This window comes from Mesoplodon densirostris, chromosome 4, assembly GCF_025265405.1.
Source record: "Mesoplodon densirostris isolate mMesDen1 chromosome 4, mMesDen1 primary haplotype, whole genome shotgun sequence".
NCBI lineage: Eukaryota > Metazoa > Chordata > Mammalia > Artiodactyla > Ziphiidae > Mesoplodon > Mesoplodon densirostris.
This window is the reverse complement of record NC_082664.1, coordinates 95611896-95628288: the sequence shown is the minus strand read 5'-3', so window position 1 is coordinate 95628288 and position 16393 is coordinate 95611896. Positions and strand designations below refer to the sequence as shown.

The 16393-nt window shown below is 37.2% G+C and overlaps 1 protein-coding gene across 4 annotated transcripts in view; it reads right to left on the bottom strand.

Moving 5' to 3' along the window:
• AP4E1 (adaptor related protein complex 4 subunit epsilon 1) overlaps nt 1-15529 on the bottom strand; it is a 72618-nt gene extending 57089 nt beyond the window's left edge. For 3 of the 4 annotated variants that reach the window (XM_060096835.1, XM_060096838.1, XM_060096837.1), the window contains exons 1-6: nt 15295-15529; nt 13460-13531; nt 10366-10489; nt 6597-6670; nt 3645-3766; nt 892-1051 (exon numbers count right to left, since the gene is read on the bottom strand). In XM_060096835.1, coding sequence (XP_059952818.1) covers nt 892-1051; nt 3645-3766; nt 6597-6670; nt 10366-10489; nt 13460-13531; nt 15295-15444 — 702 coding nt within the window. In that variant the 5' untranslated portion in view covers nt 15445-15529. Of the gene's footprint in view, nt 1-891; nt 1052-3644; nt 3767-6596; nt 6671-10365; nt 10506-13459; nt 13535-15294 lie in introns of those variants that run through there. The other variant, XM_060096836.1, reaches the window with a different exon arrangement.
• Between the last annotated feature and the right edge of the window lie 864 nt (nt 15530-16393).

Sequence of the window (16393 nt, the reverse complement as noted above, 5' to 3'; positions counted from 1 at the left end):
TAGTTTCAGGTGTACGACACAGTGATTCAGCATTTATGTATATTACCAATTGATCACCACTATAGGTCTAGTAACCATATGCCTGAACTGGGGAAATTAAATACACATTCCTCAAAATGAATGTTAGACTCTTCATTGTAATTTTTACTATGTATCAAGGACAAATTTTTGGAAGGGAAATAATAGCTCTTTCAGAGTTAAATAAATGTTAGAGGAAAAATAAGATTTAATATCAGTTATCTATTTATACCACACTATTTTGGAGCACACAATGCATAAAAGTAAAGACAACCTTCAGTTTCTGTAATTTTAAATTGATTTCAACAGCATATCCCATTTCATTATGAGGTATGATGCAATCTCTCACAAATACATACTTTCAGACACAAAGGGTTTCAGGCAATACACTGGGGTTGAATTAGTATAAACCTGTATCATCATTTAGAAAAATTTTTTACCATACTATTCAACCCCCTTCCTCCTCCAACGCAGTATCAACGTATGGAGTCAACACTGTAGACTATGCCTTGCACGTTCTGCACCAGCTCTCCTCATTTCTATAAACCATTATATGTATCCCATGAAGTTGTATAAAAGGGAGACACTGCTTGAAAAACCGCAAATCTGCAAATTTCAACCACTTTCCAGAGCTACCATTTTTCCATGCTTCTTTCGTAACATGAAAAAATTTTAGGCATAAAAAAAGACTAAATCTATAATTTGTCTACAACTCATGTGATCAACAACATGCAAAAATTACTATTAAAGTGTCAATAATACAAATTTAAATGTGACAAGCATTTTACTGAAAAATATGAGTTTTCTTTTAATTACATAATTACAATTTTTCTAATGGTAGCTACTCAGTACCTGCTCAAAATGCCAACTTACCTTAATCATCCTAAGGTATATGTGCAAGGAAGCAGCCATGACCCCAACATCTCTGTCACAAAGTGCTTTCCGAAACTTAATATGGATATGCTGTACTTGATTAGGAGCGATGAGATAGAATTTATATAATGCTAGGACAGCTTTTCTTCGTATAATCTCCCTAAAGATAAAAGTTAAAATCTAAATAAACCATCTGAATTATCAGGCATTTATTAGTTTGAAAAGATCATGGACCAGATGATTGTAAAATACCAGCTGTTACCTGAAGCTAAAAAGAAAGAATTACACATTTATTATTACTTTTTTATTCTAATCTACCAAACTATAAAAAGTGGTTATCTCTAGGAGGTAAGACCTCAAGAGACTTTAACTGTCCATGTTATATATTTCTCTAGTTATAAAATTTTTTGGTAACAAGTATATATTACTTTTGAAACCAAAACAAACCAGGAAAGATAAATTCCTTAATTCCCTAATTCCATTTTTGAAAGCCATATCTCTAGAAATTGGGAAAAGAATCAACAGTAAGTTTAAATGAGAGGTAATTTCTGCCAATAACATTAAACAGTCTCTTCATCAATATTAAAAGTCTCCTTAACATTCTAGCTTTTCATATTTCTTTTTTTATATCATGGGCAAACATACTCCAAATACTTGGGGGGGGGCAGGGGAGTATAAGGGGGACTTACATTAAAAGATGTTACTCCTCTCCTTGCCCAGCTCATGTTTCAAAAACCTCAATACAATGAAGAGGAAAGTATACACAAGTCTTGCACTTCATTTGTAACAGATAATGTCTAGCACACAAGAAGCAAAAATAAAGAGTTGCTATCCTATGAACATAATGTAGTTTCCAAGGAATTATATTCTTTGTTTTTGTCTCTTATACCTACTTCCACAAAGTTCATATTTGCAGACTATGCTGGCAGTGCCCACAACAGCAGTACAGAAGTATTTATTTTCAGGGTTCCTTAATATGTATTTCTGTTACCTAAAATCATAGAATCTCAAAATAGAGATTATTCAATGCAATCCTCTGTGTTCCACTCAAGAATACTTTTTATAAGATTCCTAACACATGGTCACCCAGCCTCTGCATTAACAAGCAACCTACTATCTTCCTAGGTAAACTATGTCATGCTGGAAAATTCTTTTCACATAAAAAGGAAAGCAGATTAACAAAAGATTTGCCATTAGTATTAATACTACAGTAACTGTAAACTATATCCCAATGTATTGCTATTGGGCATTAACCAATATGAGTTCCGGGAGAGAGTAAGTAAATGACGTGAGGAAAAAGAATACAAACTCTGAACAGGCTCAGGAAGCCCTAGGTCTGGCCCAAAGTGGTGGCAATAACACAAGATATCAAAAAACCTGGATTCGGGCTGTGAGTTTGGTGTGCTGAAATATAACCAGGGATTCAAAAGTCGAGTCCAAGCCCTGTCTCATAGCTTCGTTGTGATATCTACTGGCTTATCTGTAGCTCTGTCCCACAGCTCTGTCTTTAGGTCTTTACTCCATAGCATGGAGTTAGGTATGGCCATAATTGCAAAAGCAGAGTTTCAGAAAGTCTAAACTCTAACTGGTAGAAGACAGGAAAGGCCAGGACTTGAAATGACAGTAGATGGGAAGCAATAAGGAAAAAATTGAAAGGGTAAATAGGAAGCAACAAGGAAAAAATTCAATTCTTTGAAAGATTTCATGCAAAGGATAAGTATGGGTACCACAAAACAGTGGTGGTATGGAAAAATTTCATAAAAACATGCTCTATGATCATATCAACCTCTAATTATCTAAGAAAGGCTAATATTTTATTTCCAGTAATTAATTTTCCATACCCATCATTTGTTCTAAACACAGATTTGATATAAACAAAACATTACAAGTCTGAAAAATCTCTGAAGTTATTCCATAATTCTTAGAAAAAGCTATCATTTTTAGCTGAAATATTCATGGTCCAAGATTTAAAGAACACAAACCATAAAACGACATTTTAAAATCTCAGAACACTAAAAATACTGACTTAAGCATATGAAATATTATGAGTAACAAAAGAAATCTTTATCAAAAATGTATATATAACTAAAATACTGCAATCACAAAGGAAAAATGGCAAGTGACTGTAAACTTTTCCCTAACTCTAAAGATTATGAAGTTAAGGGGCTTGGTCAAAAACAAAATAATTCCAAATGTGGTGAAAAAGTAATCAAGTTGAGATGGAGAGAGTTAAGGAATCATACAAGATTAGCAAAATACTACAAGTTAAGGTTCATTTGCATATATTCTTCTATAAAACAGAATTTGAAAGCTGCAGTTTTGATATAAAGCATCCCCAATACATTGAAGGTCTGTGTTCACAGCACTTGAACCATTTCCATATGTTTTCCATTACTTCACTGTATCCTCAAAAGAACTCTGTGAGAAGGATCTTCAACCAATCCCATATAGCCAAGAGAAAAACAGGACCCCTGATGGTTAGCAGAAGAAGTGGGAAGAAAGCCAAGGATTCCTGATGCTAAGCCTCACTGACTCTCAGTTTAACTTTAGAAAGTTGCCTAACATTTTTCTAAACCCACATAAAAATAAAGGACAATAAAGGACAAATATCAGGGATTTTTGCATTATACCTGGCAGTCAAAGAATATCCTCTACCCTGGTAGCATTAAGTTAAAGTTAGAATAAACTTCTGAGTATAAATTTTCCTTATGAAATACATAGTGTAGACACCTATCCAAAAAGAATTTACTTACTTAGAATGTTGAAGTTTATCTTCTATTAATGGAAGAACAGCTGGAATCATTTCTCGAGGGAAAATCTGGCTGACGATAGTAAGTGCCATACATACTTCTACTAGGTTAGTGCTCTGCAAGTCCTAACATTATTAAGCAAAGAAAACATTCAGTGCAAATTCTGAATCTAGGGACATTGAGCTCAACATTGCAATGGTCCTACACACTTAATAGTTTTCTACTAACTTTTTAAATTAATTTGTACATTTAGGCTTACCTCATATTTTATAGGAATATCCCTGTTTCATTTGCCTTAATAGAGTCAATAGATAAAGATAGCCAAAAGGCAACTGATCTAAAGGAAACTGTATTTCTGTCCTGACAATGACCAAAGTAGTCTTCCTTATTACAGCCTTTAAAACGTTTCTAAACTAGTAACAGAATAATTTTATGAATTCTTCTTGTTAATCAACAATATGAGTGGAAGTTTAAAAGGAAACAATTCTTGAATATATACGATAAAATGCATGCATTCATATATACTTACATAAGCACAAAGTTTACAAACCGTTCTAATAGAACCCAAAACTACGTTTTTGAAAGTTTGCAAAAGTTTAAGCTACTAGTAAACTTAAGAGAGTATATAACTTAACAATTCAGAAAGTATCGATACCACACCCCCACACACACACTCTCTCTCTCCCATGTCAAAAGACTGAAACAAGATATACATGAAAAAGCTCAACAATTCAATTATACTTCATTACCAATTTTGTTTAAACGTTTAACAGGAAACAATACTGTGTATGGATTAAATTGTGTTTTTATTATCTGTACATTTCAGTTACCCAATTAAACTGTTCTTCTTTAAACTGACTTTCAGAATTTAAAAGACTTCAATTATTCAGTTTATATCACATCCCTTTAAAACAGATCCTAGAGAAAAAGACAACAGCATGGAAGATGCATCTAAGAGCCTGGAGATCTGAGTTATAATTCCACCTCTGCTTTTTTTTAATGTTTTTTTTTTTTTTTTTCCGGTATGGGGGCCTCTCACTGTTGTGGCCTCTCCCGTTGCGGAGCACAGGCTCCGGACGCGCAGGCTCAGCGGCCATGGCTCACGGGCCCAGCTCGGCGGCATGTGGGATCCTCCCAGACCGGGGCACGAACCCGTATCCCCTGCGTCGGCAGGCGGACCCTCAACCACTGCGCCACCAGGGAAGCCCTTTAATGTATTCTTTTACAGAAATATAGTTATTTATAATATTGTATTAGTTTCAGGTGTACAGAAAAGTGATTTAGTATTTTTGCAGATTATACTCCACTATAGGTTATTATAGGATAAATGGGTATAATTCCCTATGCTGTCCTTGTTGTTTATCTATTTTAAATATAGTAGTTTGTTATCTATTAATCCCATACTCTTAATTTGTCCCTCCCTCTCTCCCCTTTGGTAACCACAAGTTTCTTTTCTATGTCTGTGAGTTTGTTTCTGTTTTGCATATACATTTATTTGTATTATTCTTTAGATTCTATACATAAGTGATATCATACAGTACTTGTCCTTCTCTGTCTTATTTACTAATATTTAACTTCAATAGTATTCTCTAGGTCCATCCACATTGCTGCAAATGGCAGTATCTCATTCTTTTTTGTGGTTGAATAATATTCCATTGTGTATATATACCACATTTTCTTAATCCAATTGTCTGCTGATGGGCACCTGGGTTGCTTCCATGTCTTTACAGCTACTGTAAATAGTGCTGTTATCAACACTGGGATTATGTATCTTTTTTAATTAGTGTCTTCATTTTTTCCAGATATATACCCAGGAGTGAAATTGCTGGATCATATGGTAGTTCTATTTTTAGTTTTTTAAAGAACCTCCATATTGTTTTCCACAGTAGCTGACCAATTTACATTCCCACCAACTGTGTACAAGGGTTCCCTTTTCTCCACATCCTCACTAACATTTGCTGTTCACAGACTTTTTTGTGATAGCCATTCTCAATGAGGTGATACCTCATTGTGGTTTTGATTTGCATTTCTCAAATTAGTGATGTTGAGCATCTTTTCTGTTAGCTATCGACATGTCTTCTTTGGAAAAATGTCTATTCAGGTCTTCTGCCCATTTTTTCATACGGTTGTTTGGTTTTTTTTGATATTGAGTTGCATGAGCTGTTTGTATATTTTGAATATTAACCCCTTGTCGGTCCCATGATTTGCAAATATTTTCTCCCATTTCATAGGTTGTCTTTTCGTTTTGTCAATTATTTCCTTTGCTGTGCAAAAGCTTCTAAGCTTAATTAGGTCCCATTTGTTTATTTTTGCTTTTATTTCTTCTGCCTTAGGAGACTGATCCAAGAAAATATTGCTACAATTTATGTCAAAGAGTGTTCCACCTATGTTCTCTTCTAGGAGTTTTATGGTTTCAGGTCTTACATGTAGGTCTTTAGACCATTTTGAGTATATTTTCGTTAACTCTGCTTTTTTTTTTTTTTTTTTTTTTTTTTGCTGTACGCGGGCCTCTCACTGCTGTGGCCTCTCCCATTGCGGAGCACAGGCTCCGGACACACAGGGTCCGCGGCCATGGCTCGCGGGCCCAGCTGCTCCGCAGCATGTGGGATCTTCCGGGATCGGGGCACGAACCCGTGTCCCCTGCATCGGCAGGCGGACTCTCAACCACTGCGCCACCAGGGAAGCCCAACTCTGCTTTTTTAAATGAAATAATAATAACAGCAGCAGTAGCAACTATTATTCTCTACAGCGTTTCATTTAACCCTAACAACTTGGTTAAGTTCTATTATTATCCTCATTTTACAGATGCAGAAACTGATATAAAAGATCTTTCTAAGCCCATTCTATAAGCCTACCTTCTTTGAAAAATACTTAATTTAATATGATTGATGAGAAATGTCAGATGCCTGAAGGAATAATTTAAGACTTCATATTAACCAGCATACAATACAATACCTTTACAACTGTATTCACAAGGAGAAGCAACAGTTCATGACTTTCATGTAGAAATAAAGAAACAGCCAAATAACCTATAAAATTTGAGAGGAAAAGTCTCATAATTACCTGCCAAAAATTAACATTTCCCAATAAGTTAAACAAAGCAATAATATATTCCAAAATTTAAGTGTCAAAGATACCAGTTACAGGTAAATATAAAAACAAATAGTAAAATAACAAGGTTCAAAAAATTCAGTAAGGAAGATTTCAGGTGTTCTTCATCCTGAACTCTCACAATTAGGTATTTCACAGGATATAACTGAATGGAAAAGAGGCTATGTGCACCAACTTAAAGTCCTATAAATGACATTAGGAATATATGCCTTCTATCTTCTGTGCAAATCTCTACACAATCAATCAAAACATTTTCTGTCTTGTAGCCAAATATAATTATTCAAAAACTAATAGCTACTACAGTTAATAAATAGTGAGTTACTAGCTATTTGTATTACTGAATGAGCTACCTGATACCAATCCATATGATGTAAATCATCTATTAGCCATAAACAATACCTTATTTTCTCAATTTGATGATAAACTATTGAATGAATAGAAGTTGTTGAGGAAAGAAACAATGTCTACCACATTAAACGTACTCATTTACTTAAGTACTTTTATTTTAATAATATCAAAACATTAAAAAATATAACTTAAAATTGAGGAAGTACATTAATACTCTGACAAATACCATGTACATGGAATCTAGATGCTCCATGTCATTTTTCTGTCACCCTTAATATCGATAACATTTGTTAGACAGTTACTATGGGTTTGGTACATTACAAGCCTCACCTCATTTAATCCTCACAACAACTCTATGAGGTAGATATTATTATTATCCCCAATATAATAATGAGGCCCCAAAAGGATAACTGCCCAAGGTCTACAGCTACTACATGGTGGAGCCAAGACTACAACCCAGCCAGTTGGAGTTAGTTCATGTTTTTAACCCCTATGCTATTCTGTCTCTCACACAGTCTACTTTGAGACCTTATTCCCTGACTCCCATCCCCATTGTTTTTCATTCTTCTCAATTCTTCCAGCCTTTTTATTAGGAATTCTAGTGTTAACTATCCCTATTACTACCCAGCATCCATACTGTGTCTGTTGGGGAAGATGGGAAAACTGTTAAAAATTTCCTGTTCTCATAACCAATGAGTAGCAGCATGACCCACTGCAACATCTTCACTGAAGGTCAGAGGAGCAGAGCTATCACTCCCACAATCAGGAGAGACAAAAAAGAACAAACCAGGACCAGGAAACAGAAAAACCCTAGACAGCATTTAAAGCAGAAATTAGGTCTTATCAGATTACATCTGTTCAGCTAAGATATCACCCCCTTTCAAGTCACCAATATCAAGATATAAGAAGATCAACAAACTAATCCAAAGACCACCTCAGAATCTTATGCAATCTTAATTCTACCTGTTAAAAAGAATATCCTGTTTTGACAATCAGGGAAAACAAGGAAACTGTTTTGATAATCAGGAAACAGGGAAAAAGATATTCTGTGATTCAAAAATTTAAAAGGTTTCAGGAAAACAAAGAATAACAACTATGATTATAGAATACATTTGATATGACTAAGAGTGAGGTACAGGATAGGAATACAGGCTTTGACTCATAGAAACTTGGGTTTATATTCTGGCTTCACCATTTAGTAGCTCTATGACCTTGGGAAACTGACTTGACCTTTCTGAGCTTCAGTTTTCTCCTCTGTCAAACGAAATAACATCTCACAAGATAAAGCACCTAACATAATTCCTGACTTAGTGGGTACTGAGATTTATTTACCCAACAGTATTCATGTGAAAAATAAGAATGCATTATCCATCAGAGAAAGCACCAAAGCTAGCCTTAGAAATCTCAGGAGAGTAGATGAGGCAATGGTACTGGAGTAAAGGCATAAAAACTTAAATGCTATCTTAAAAAAAACTTCCACTCATTAGCACACAAAAAGAATATCTGATACCCACAGACACATCTTTCTAGGTGTCAATAAAATACTTTCCTAAGGAAGATCATGAATCTCAATAAAAATGACTGTGAGGTTTCCTTAGTCACTATAACTATGAAATAACCCACATACAAGGTCCTTCACTGCAACATTATTTATTAGAGCAAAAAACAAAAATTACCCATATATCCACCAATAGGGACCTAGTTGAAAATACTACAGTACATCCATCTGCCCACTGAAAACTATGCAATTGTATAAAAGTATAAAGATGTCAAAACAAGGTGCAGAGTAATCTCTGTAGCATGCTATCTTCTGCGTAAGAGAGAGTATTTGAGTGTGTACCCATGAATTTGCTTGTTTTTTCAAAATGAAACAATGGAAAGATTAATCAGAAACTAATGAAAATAGTTACCCATGGGGTAAGGGTCAAAGCTGGTAGAGGGGTTAGAGATAAAAATGAAATTTCTCTGACTATACCTTTTTATCAGGTCTTAACTTTTGGACCATGTATAAATTACAAATTACATATGTAATTTTTACATATTTTAAAAATAAAATTTAGGGAATTCCCTGGCCATCCAGTGGTTAGGACTCAGTGCTTTCACTGCCATGGCCTGGGTTCAATCCCTGGTCGGGGAACTAAGATCCCGCAAGCCGCGTGGCATGGCCAAAAAAACCAATAAAATAAAAAAAATAAACATAAATTGTAATTGAAAATGGAAAAATTACATGAAAGTCTAAAAAGCAAAATATAGCAACAGATGTACAAAGTATAGACTATCTATTGTTTTCTAAATTTCCTGTTGTTAGGGATCTCAGAATTAGTTTGGAAACGACATGAAAAGACAAACACCGTAAGACAACAGATGGTAGGAGCCACCTAAGAGATCACAGAAGAGTTAAAACTTGGTTTGGAATACAGAAAGGGAGAGACAGGATGCCAGAGGACACTCTACTTGGAGGGAAGAATGTAACAAATCTAGAACACAAAAGAGTATTTTCGGTGGAGTGAGATTCAACAAGTGGAACACTGTGTTCATATAGTCTCAGAGTCTTTACCAAGACATCTCCCATGCCGTACCCATCATCTGACAGCACAGGTCAATATAACTTGAGAAGAATGTTGGTCCCTGACAACATGACACTATCAACTTCTTTGAATAAGAGCATGTTCTACTCCTATATTATTCCAAAGTGCTTCCTTCTTAAGTTTCTGATATAAAGCTGTACGTATATGAATACAAGATATAAGTCCTTGTTTTCCTAATAGACTTAAAGGTTGATTATAGAAACAAAATTTTTTAAAAGATACCTCAAATCCTCACAGTTAACAATTGTGAAACTAGGAGCAGGATACCGAAAATTTTTCAAGTCAATTTCAGTTTTTGTCTATAAAAAAAATCATCCCTTATCATTAAACTGATGAGGTTAAGACAGCCTTTTTAAAATCAGCTTTACTGAGGTATAATTTACATGTAAGAAAATTCACCCTTTTAAGTATATAGTTCAATGAGTTTTGACAAAGTCATCTAACTACCATCACAAGAACAGGCAATTTTTCATCTTTTCTATAACTCCAAAATGCTATGAATCAGGAAAATTGATTCCATTTTAGGCTGTGAGTTTTTGAAGTGTTATCTTTTAAAGCTTTGGAAATCACAAGGCAGTATTCTAAAAACATACTACACACCTGCCATCATTCACTTTATATAACAGCCAGAACTTTAAGGACAACATTAAGTGCAAAAGTCTTAAACACATACATACCTACTCTTTTTTCTAAAAGGTTTCCTTGTTGTGCCAACTTGATTGCATGTATGTAACCAAAGGAAGCATCATATCCAAGCATTTCACAATATATAAGTCTCACCATACATTCCTTCATCATTTTCTGAAAAACAAAATATCTAGTAACAGTATAAATAAATAGAATGCTTTGACTTTTTTTTAGTATGTTGTAATCGTTTAATAAGAGACTTCTTTAATCCTGGCACTGAAGAAATAACATATATAAATTAATCACCCAAAGTCAGACTTTATAAAGAGTTTCTCCCAAATTTAACTACCAACAGTACAAATTTTAGTAAAATTATCTCAATATTTTGTTACTGGCAACAATACAAAATAAATCAAATGTAGCTATTTCTAATTCTAGGTGTCCCTTGCACAAAATTTGGTTATAATGTGAGACACATGGTCCTCAGACAAAATTTCACTCATGGTACTCTAATGTGGCTTCTAGAATGCAGCACATCATTTTAATATACTTTGTCAAATGAAAGCATACATAGAGCTCCCACAAGTTGGTAATAATTTCTGTAATGAAAATATTTTTCACATTTAAAGACTAAATTGCACCTGGAGTTTCTTCAGAATTACTGCGCTATATATTATAATAGGCGATAGTTTGTTTTATAAGCATTACTTTTTCAACAATTCTCACAACTATTATGATTTCATTAATGGTATAATCATTCCAATATTTAACTTAACTGGATCTTTCAATATTTACAACACGAGCTAATAACTTGTTTTAAGAGATTCTACAAGTCTGTTTTCTTAGTATGAGAATATCTGCATCAATATTTATAGCAAATTTTAATCAAAAATTTAAAATATAAATGTGTTTCAAAATAAGAAAAGCTCAGACTATTTTAATATCTAAAAATTAATTAGGGTTAATATATTACAGGATTACTGAATCAAAAAATGCTTAAGAAACAGTAAAATAAAATGTTTTAAAGAATAACATTTAATATTTCATATATATTATATACAGAGAGTAGATTATATATATATATACACACACACACGTACATGTAAATATGAAGAGTTTAAAAATAAACCATAGGAAAATCTTAAGGAATAATGTTTAATGATTTAATTTAGGTCACTTGTGTTTAATAAAAGTTAATCCATCAGCACATTAATTAAAACTATTAAACACTGAGAAAACAAGCTTAAAGTATACTGGAAGCCTCTTCAAAGGCTTCTACATCAATGAGGAGTGAAAGTGTTCATTTAAGCCATTATGTATCAAACCTGATTTTGTAACATTTTATCTCATAGTTTTTCAAAAGTCATTATGGACTTTGTTTAAGTAAAATCCTACTGCATACATTATTATTCTCTTATTTTTGGAGAAGTAGAAAATGCTTTTCCCAATGTAGGAATTCACTCTAGAAAATTTCTTTAACAAATTATAATCCAACTTCTACATGACCACCTCAGGGACAGACTATTCTGTAAAGTATGCCCAGAGTTGGATGGCCATAAATATTATAAAATCTTCCTTCGAACTCTGGCTCCCTAACTTCTACCTACTTATCTAAATTCTGTCAACACCAGGTTTATGCCTGGTAACATGAAAACTGTATTTACTGGTGCCAATTATAGAAAATGGAAATCAAACTAAATGAAACGAGAGAAGCCATTTCTCTGTAACATTTCTATTAAGTATCATAACACACAATGATTTTATACATACACATAAAAACATATATATATCTATACATACACATACATATACACACATACACACATAGATCACATTAACTATGTTTTGAGTTTCATTTGTCCACATATTATTATGACCATAAAAGGAAATATATATATCCTCTCAGTCTTTACAAGTGTTATTCACATACATAATCATGTATTCATGCAAAATGATCACCGCAATATTTTTATTAGAAGTGTATTCCACAGCAACTTACACAAAGAAGGCACTCACAAAATATCTGCTGAAAAAACGTTGCTTGGAAAAATCTCATTATCTGAAACCACATAAAAATTGAAAGAAAAAAAAAGTAGGCCTTAATCTAACTTTGTAGGGACAGTCCCACAGTCCCACAGTGGTCTGCATATGGTGGTCACAGCTTAAATAGTTGCTGAATGAATGCTGTTTGAAAATCAAATTATATGGAACCAAGTTTTTAAAAAACTAGATCCTGATTTAGCTATTGTGCAATATACTCAGTTTTACAGCAAGAAAATCACTTTTCTACCTTGTCAGCCAACCTATATTCCAAGATATAACAGTAAAATGAGAGATTTACAATATACCAATTCGGGTCTGAAAATACTATTTTATTTTTTACTCTTTTTTTTTGGCTGCGTTGGGTCTTTGTTGCTGTGCGTGGGCTTTCTCTAGTTGCAGTGAGCGGGGGCTACTCTTCGTTGCAGTTCGCAGGCTTCTCATTGCAGTGGCTTCTCTTGTTGCAGAGCACAGGCTCTAGGTGCGCAGGCTTTAGTAGCTGCAGCACGCGGGCTCAGTAGTTGCAACACGTGGGCCCTAGAGCACGTGGGCTCAGTAGTTGCAGTGTGCAGGCTCTAAGGCATGCGGGCCTCAGTAGCTGAGGCGCACGGGCTCAGTAGTTGTGGCTCACGGGCTCTAGAGCGTAGGCTCAGTAGTTGTGGCACATGGTCTTAGCTGCTCCATGGCATGTGGGATCCTCCCGGACCAGGGATGGAACCCATGTCCCCTGCGTTAGCAGGTGGACTCCCAACCACTGAGCCACCTGTGAAGTTCCCTGAAAATATTATTTTAAATGATGTGTCCTAACCTTCTCCCAGTGCACAACATTAAAACAATAAGATCAGCCTTGGGGTCCCAGGAGTCCCACATTTATGTAACTATCATCATGTTGGCACTGAACTGACAACAGTCAAGCAAGTCTTGCTCTGGTGTAGCCAGTCAACAATAAAAGGCTAAAGTTAATGTCTGACTTGTTACCATCCATAACTGATCTCGACTGTGATAAATTAGATTTTAGCAACTGATCAATTAATGCCCCTATTGAGTCCACAGTGGACCAGATTTCAAATTCAAAATGTGCTGGCACTGACTATGCAAACTTACCAGAGTTGTAGCAGGAGCAGAAACAGTTGCTTTCAGATTATTCAGTTCCTGCTGGATTAATTTCTCTTCCTCCTGAAAAAATGAAAATATTTGAATGCATGAATAACCATCTTTTTAAACTGTAACAGTATTTTTAAAGGGAAAAATATAACATAATATTTTCAATAAAAAAGAAACATTATTTTAAAGGAGAGTTACAAAAATTTTGCACCTAAGATTGCCTACGGGCATTTCTCCAACCCTCAGAATCATTCCTGGAAAGAATAAGTATTTTCATGCTAACTCACCATTCCTCTTTTCTTCACTCAGTTACTGTCCCCTTAAGGACGGGTTAGCAGAAAATGGTTTTTTTAACAAGTTAACAGTGGGGAGAAAGTAGAAAAGCAATTCTTTATGTAGTGACCCAGAATAAGGTTCTCACACCTTCTCCTTCTTCATGGACTACAGAAACAGGGTAAGAAGGCAGAAACAGAAACTGTTCTTTTTCCCTTAAACTATATTCTTCTTCCCTATCCTTTTTTCCTTATTGTTTGCATCCTTTCCCTCACTTCCCATCTCTCTCTCTCACACACAGAATAAATACACTGATATGGTTACTTCTACTGTCTGTATTGTATTTCACCTCCTTAAGCACTTGAAAATTGGCCCCAATTTTGACGAATATCATGCTATCTTTAAATTACACATTGAATTAGCAGGTGCCCATTAGGTGACTAACCAAGAACTAACAATGCTAGTGAAGTACTGCTACATTTAGATACCTTATGTACAGTTTCAAACTGCAGTTTAAAACCAAAAGTATTTTATTTCATTCAGCCACCTCATAAAAACTAGCAAAGGACAAAATTTTAAGACAAGCGATATCAAGTCTACAAATAATTGTTTTTTGTGATTTTTGAATGTGAAGCAGATCCTCCCCAGTACAACATAATCTTATTTCAGTTTAAAAAGGAAGTTTTTTAAACCCTCAGAGCACTTTGAAGAAAAACCTTCTCTCTTTGTCTTTTCTTCTCTCCTGACACATATTTCACTGTATACTGCTTACAGCTGTCTTAAGCCTAAGATGAAGGACCAATTCCTTGGGAAAAGGAAATGTGTTTTACACTGTTTCTTTAGGGTCTAACACACAGTCTCTTCCACAAATATCTTTTGAACAGATTTTGACCTACCACATGATCTTTTTTTAAGATACAAAACCCTTGAAGCTTTGAAAGTCTGTGGGAACTTAAAAACTTCCATTATAACTGCTCGTTTTCAAAGCCCATCTGAGGCAGAGACTTACTCAGCAAATACTGCATTTGCGGAGAATTATGCTTTTTCTTTGCCCAACCCGTAGGTCTAACCTAAGAACCTCAAGCTCCCCAAACATACTGAACAACAGGTTCAAATGGCAGGGTCTGTTCTAGTGTAGGACATCTAGCAGTTGAAAGAACCGGGAGCCAGAAAGAACGCGAGTGCGAAAGAAACTTTAGAAGAATAATGCTGACATTTCCATGGCACCTGGTAGTTTCACACGCTCGATGTCTCACCTAACTCTCGAAACAACCTATGAAATATGTATTGGTACTCTGTTATGTCAACGTTCAAGAAACACACGGAGGCTCAAATATTAAAGATATCTGTCCCAGATAATGAGTCAGTGTCAGGGCCAACCGTGGAAACCCGGCCTCCCAGCTGTCAGTCCGGGCAGCAAAGTGACGCTTCCGGACAGACGCCAGGACCGACAGACACACACGCCTCACGGCCAGCCCCGGAGGCTCGCCGCCGGACCGGAGCCTCCCAGCGAGGGGGCCTCCCCGAGGCGCCCCTGACCTCCCGGTCCGGAGAACACCTACGTGCTTGGAGGTGAGCGCGGTGATGCCGCGGACCAGGCCGCCCAGTCGGGAGGAGAAGGACGCCTTGGCGGCCGCGGGCCCGCTAGCCGACTGGTTCTGCAAGAATAGTCCCGGCAGCGCCGTCAGCGTCTTCTCCACGATGTCGCTCATCGCCGCCGCCGCCACCCGCGCTCCGGTCGCCGCCCGGCCTCATGCCCAGGCCCTGCCCCGCCGCCTCCCCGGCCTCCGTAGGCACTTCCTGTTTGTCTGAAAAAGAAATCTTTATTCGCGTTCTGCGCGGACAAGCACAGTGTCGTTCTAGAGAGACGCCGCGGGAGGGCGCGAGAGTCCGCAAGCGAAAGACCGCGCGCCAAGCCTGCGTGGACGTGGTCCTCCTGTGGAGGAGCAGAAGGGCGGGAGGCTCCCGGTTTCGATGGCAACCCCTGCGTTCCGAGCTTCTCTGGGTCCTCCTGAGGTAGCCGCTGCCGTCCGTCCCTCTTATACTTCGGCCGCAAAAGTCTCCCTTTCCCTTTGGCCGCCTACGCGCTGCCCGAGACCGCACGCGGGAGGTGGCCATTCCTGGCCCTCTCTCGGCGGCCTCTCACTGACTGGGGGACCACCGGCAATCCGCCCACCTCCCTCGGCCGCACTCGGAGGGGCAGAATCGATGCTGGGCCCCGGCGCCACGCACGGCCCTGGCCCTGGCGGTGCCGGGGACCCTGGTGGTGTTGAATGACGGCGTGGCTGTCCTGTGGATTCATCCTTCTGGGTTCAGCGCCCGCCGCGTACGGGGGACTCTTGGCCACTGTCCCTTCCCCTCCGCCCCCCTTCTCCTGGGGTTTGGGGAGGCAGCCAGCAAGGGGAAGTGGTCGGTTGGCCACCCCCGCGCCCCCCAGATCCCCTGCTCCTGCCCAGCAGGTCGCAGTCCTATCCTCTCACAACGCTCTGTTCTTTTCCATTGTAGAACTGATGGCAGTTGCCACTACATAAATATGTATCTCCCTGTCTTATTCATTGCTGTACCTCAGCTTCCATCTAGAACAGAATCTAGTGTAGTACTTTTGAGAATGTAGTCTGGTGAGTTCTGAAGGAGACCCTAACAAAGGATCCAGGAAGTCAA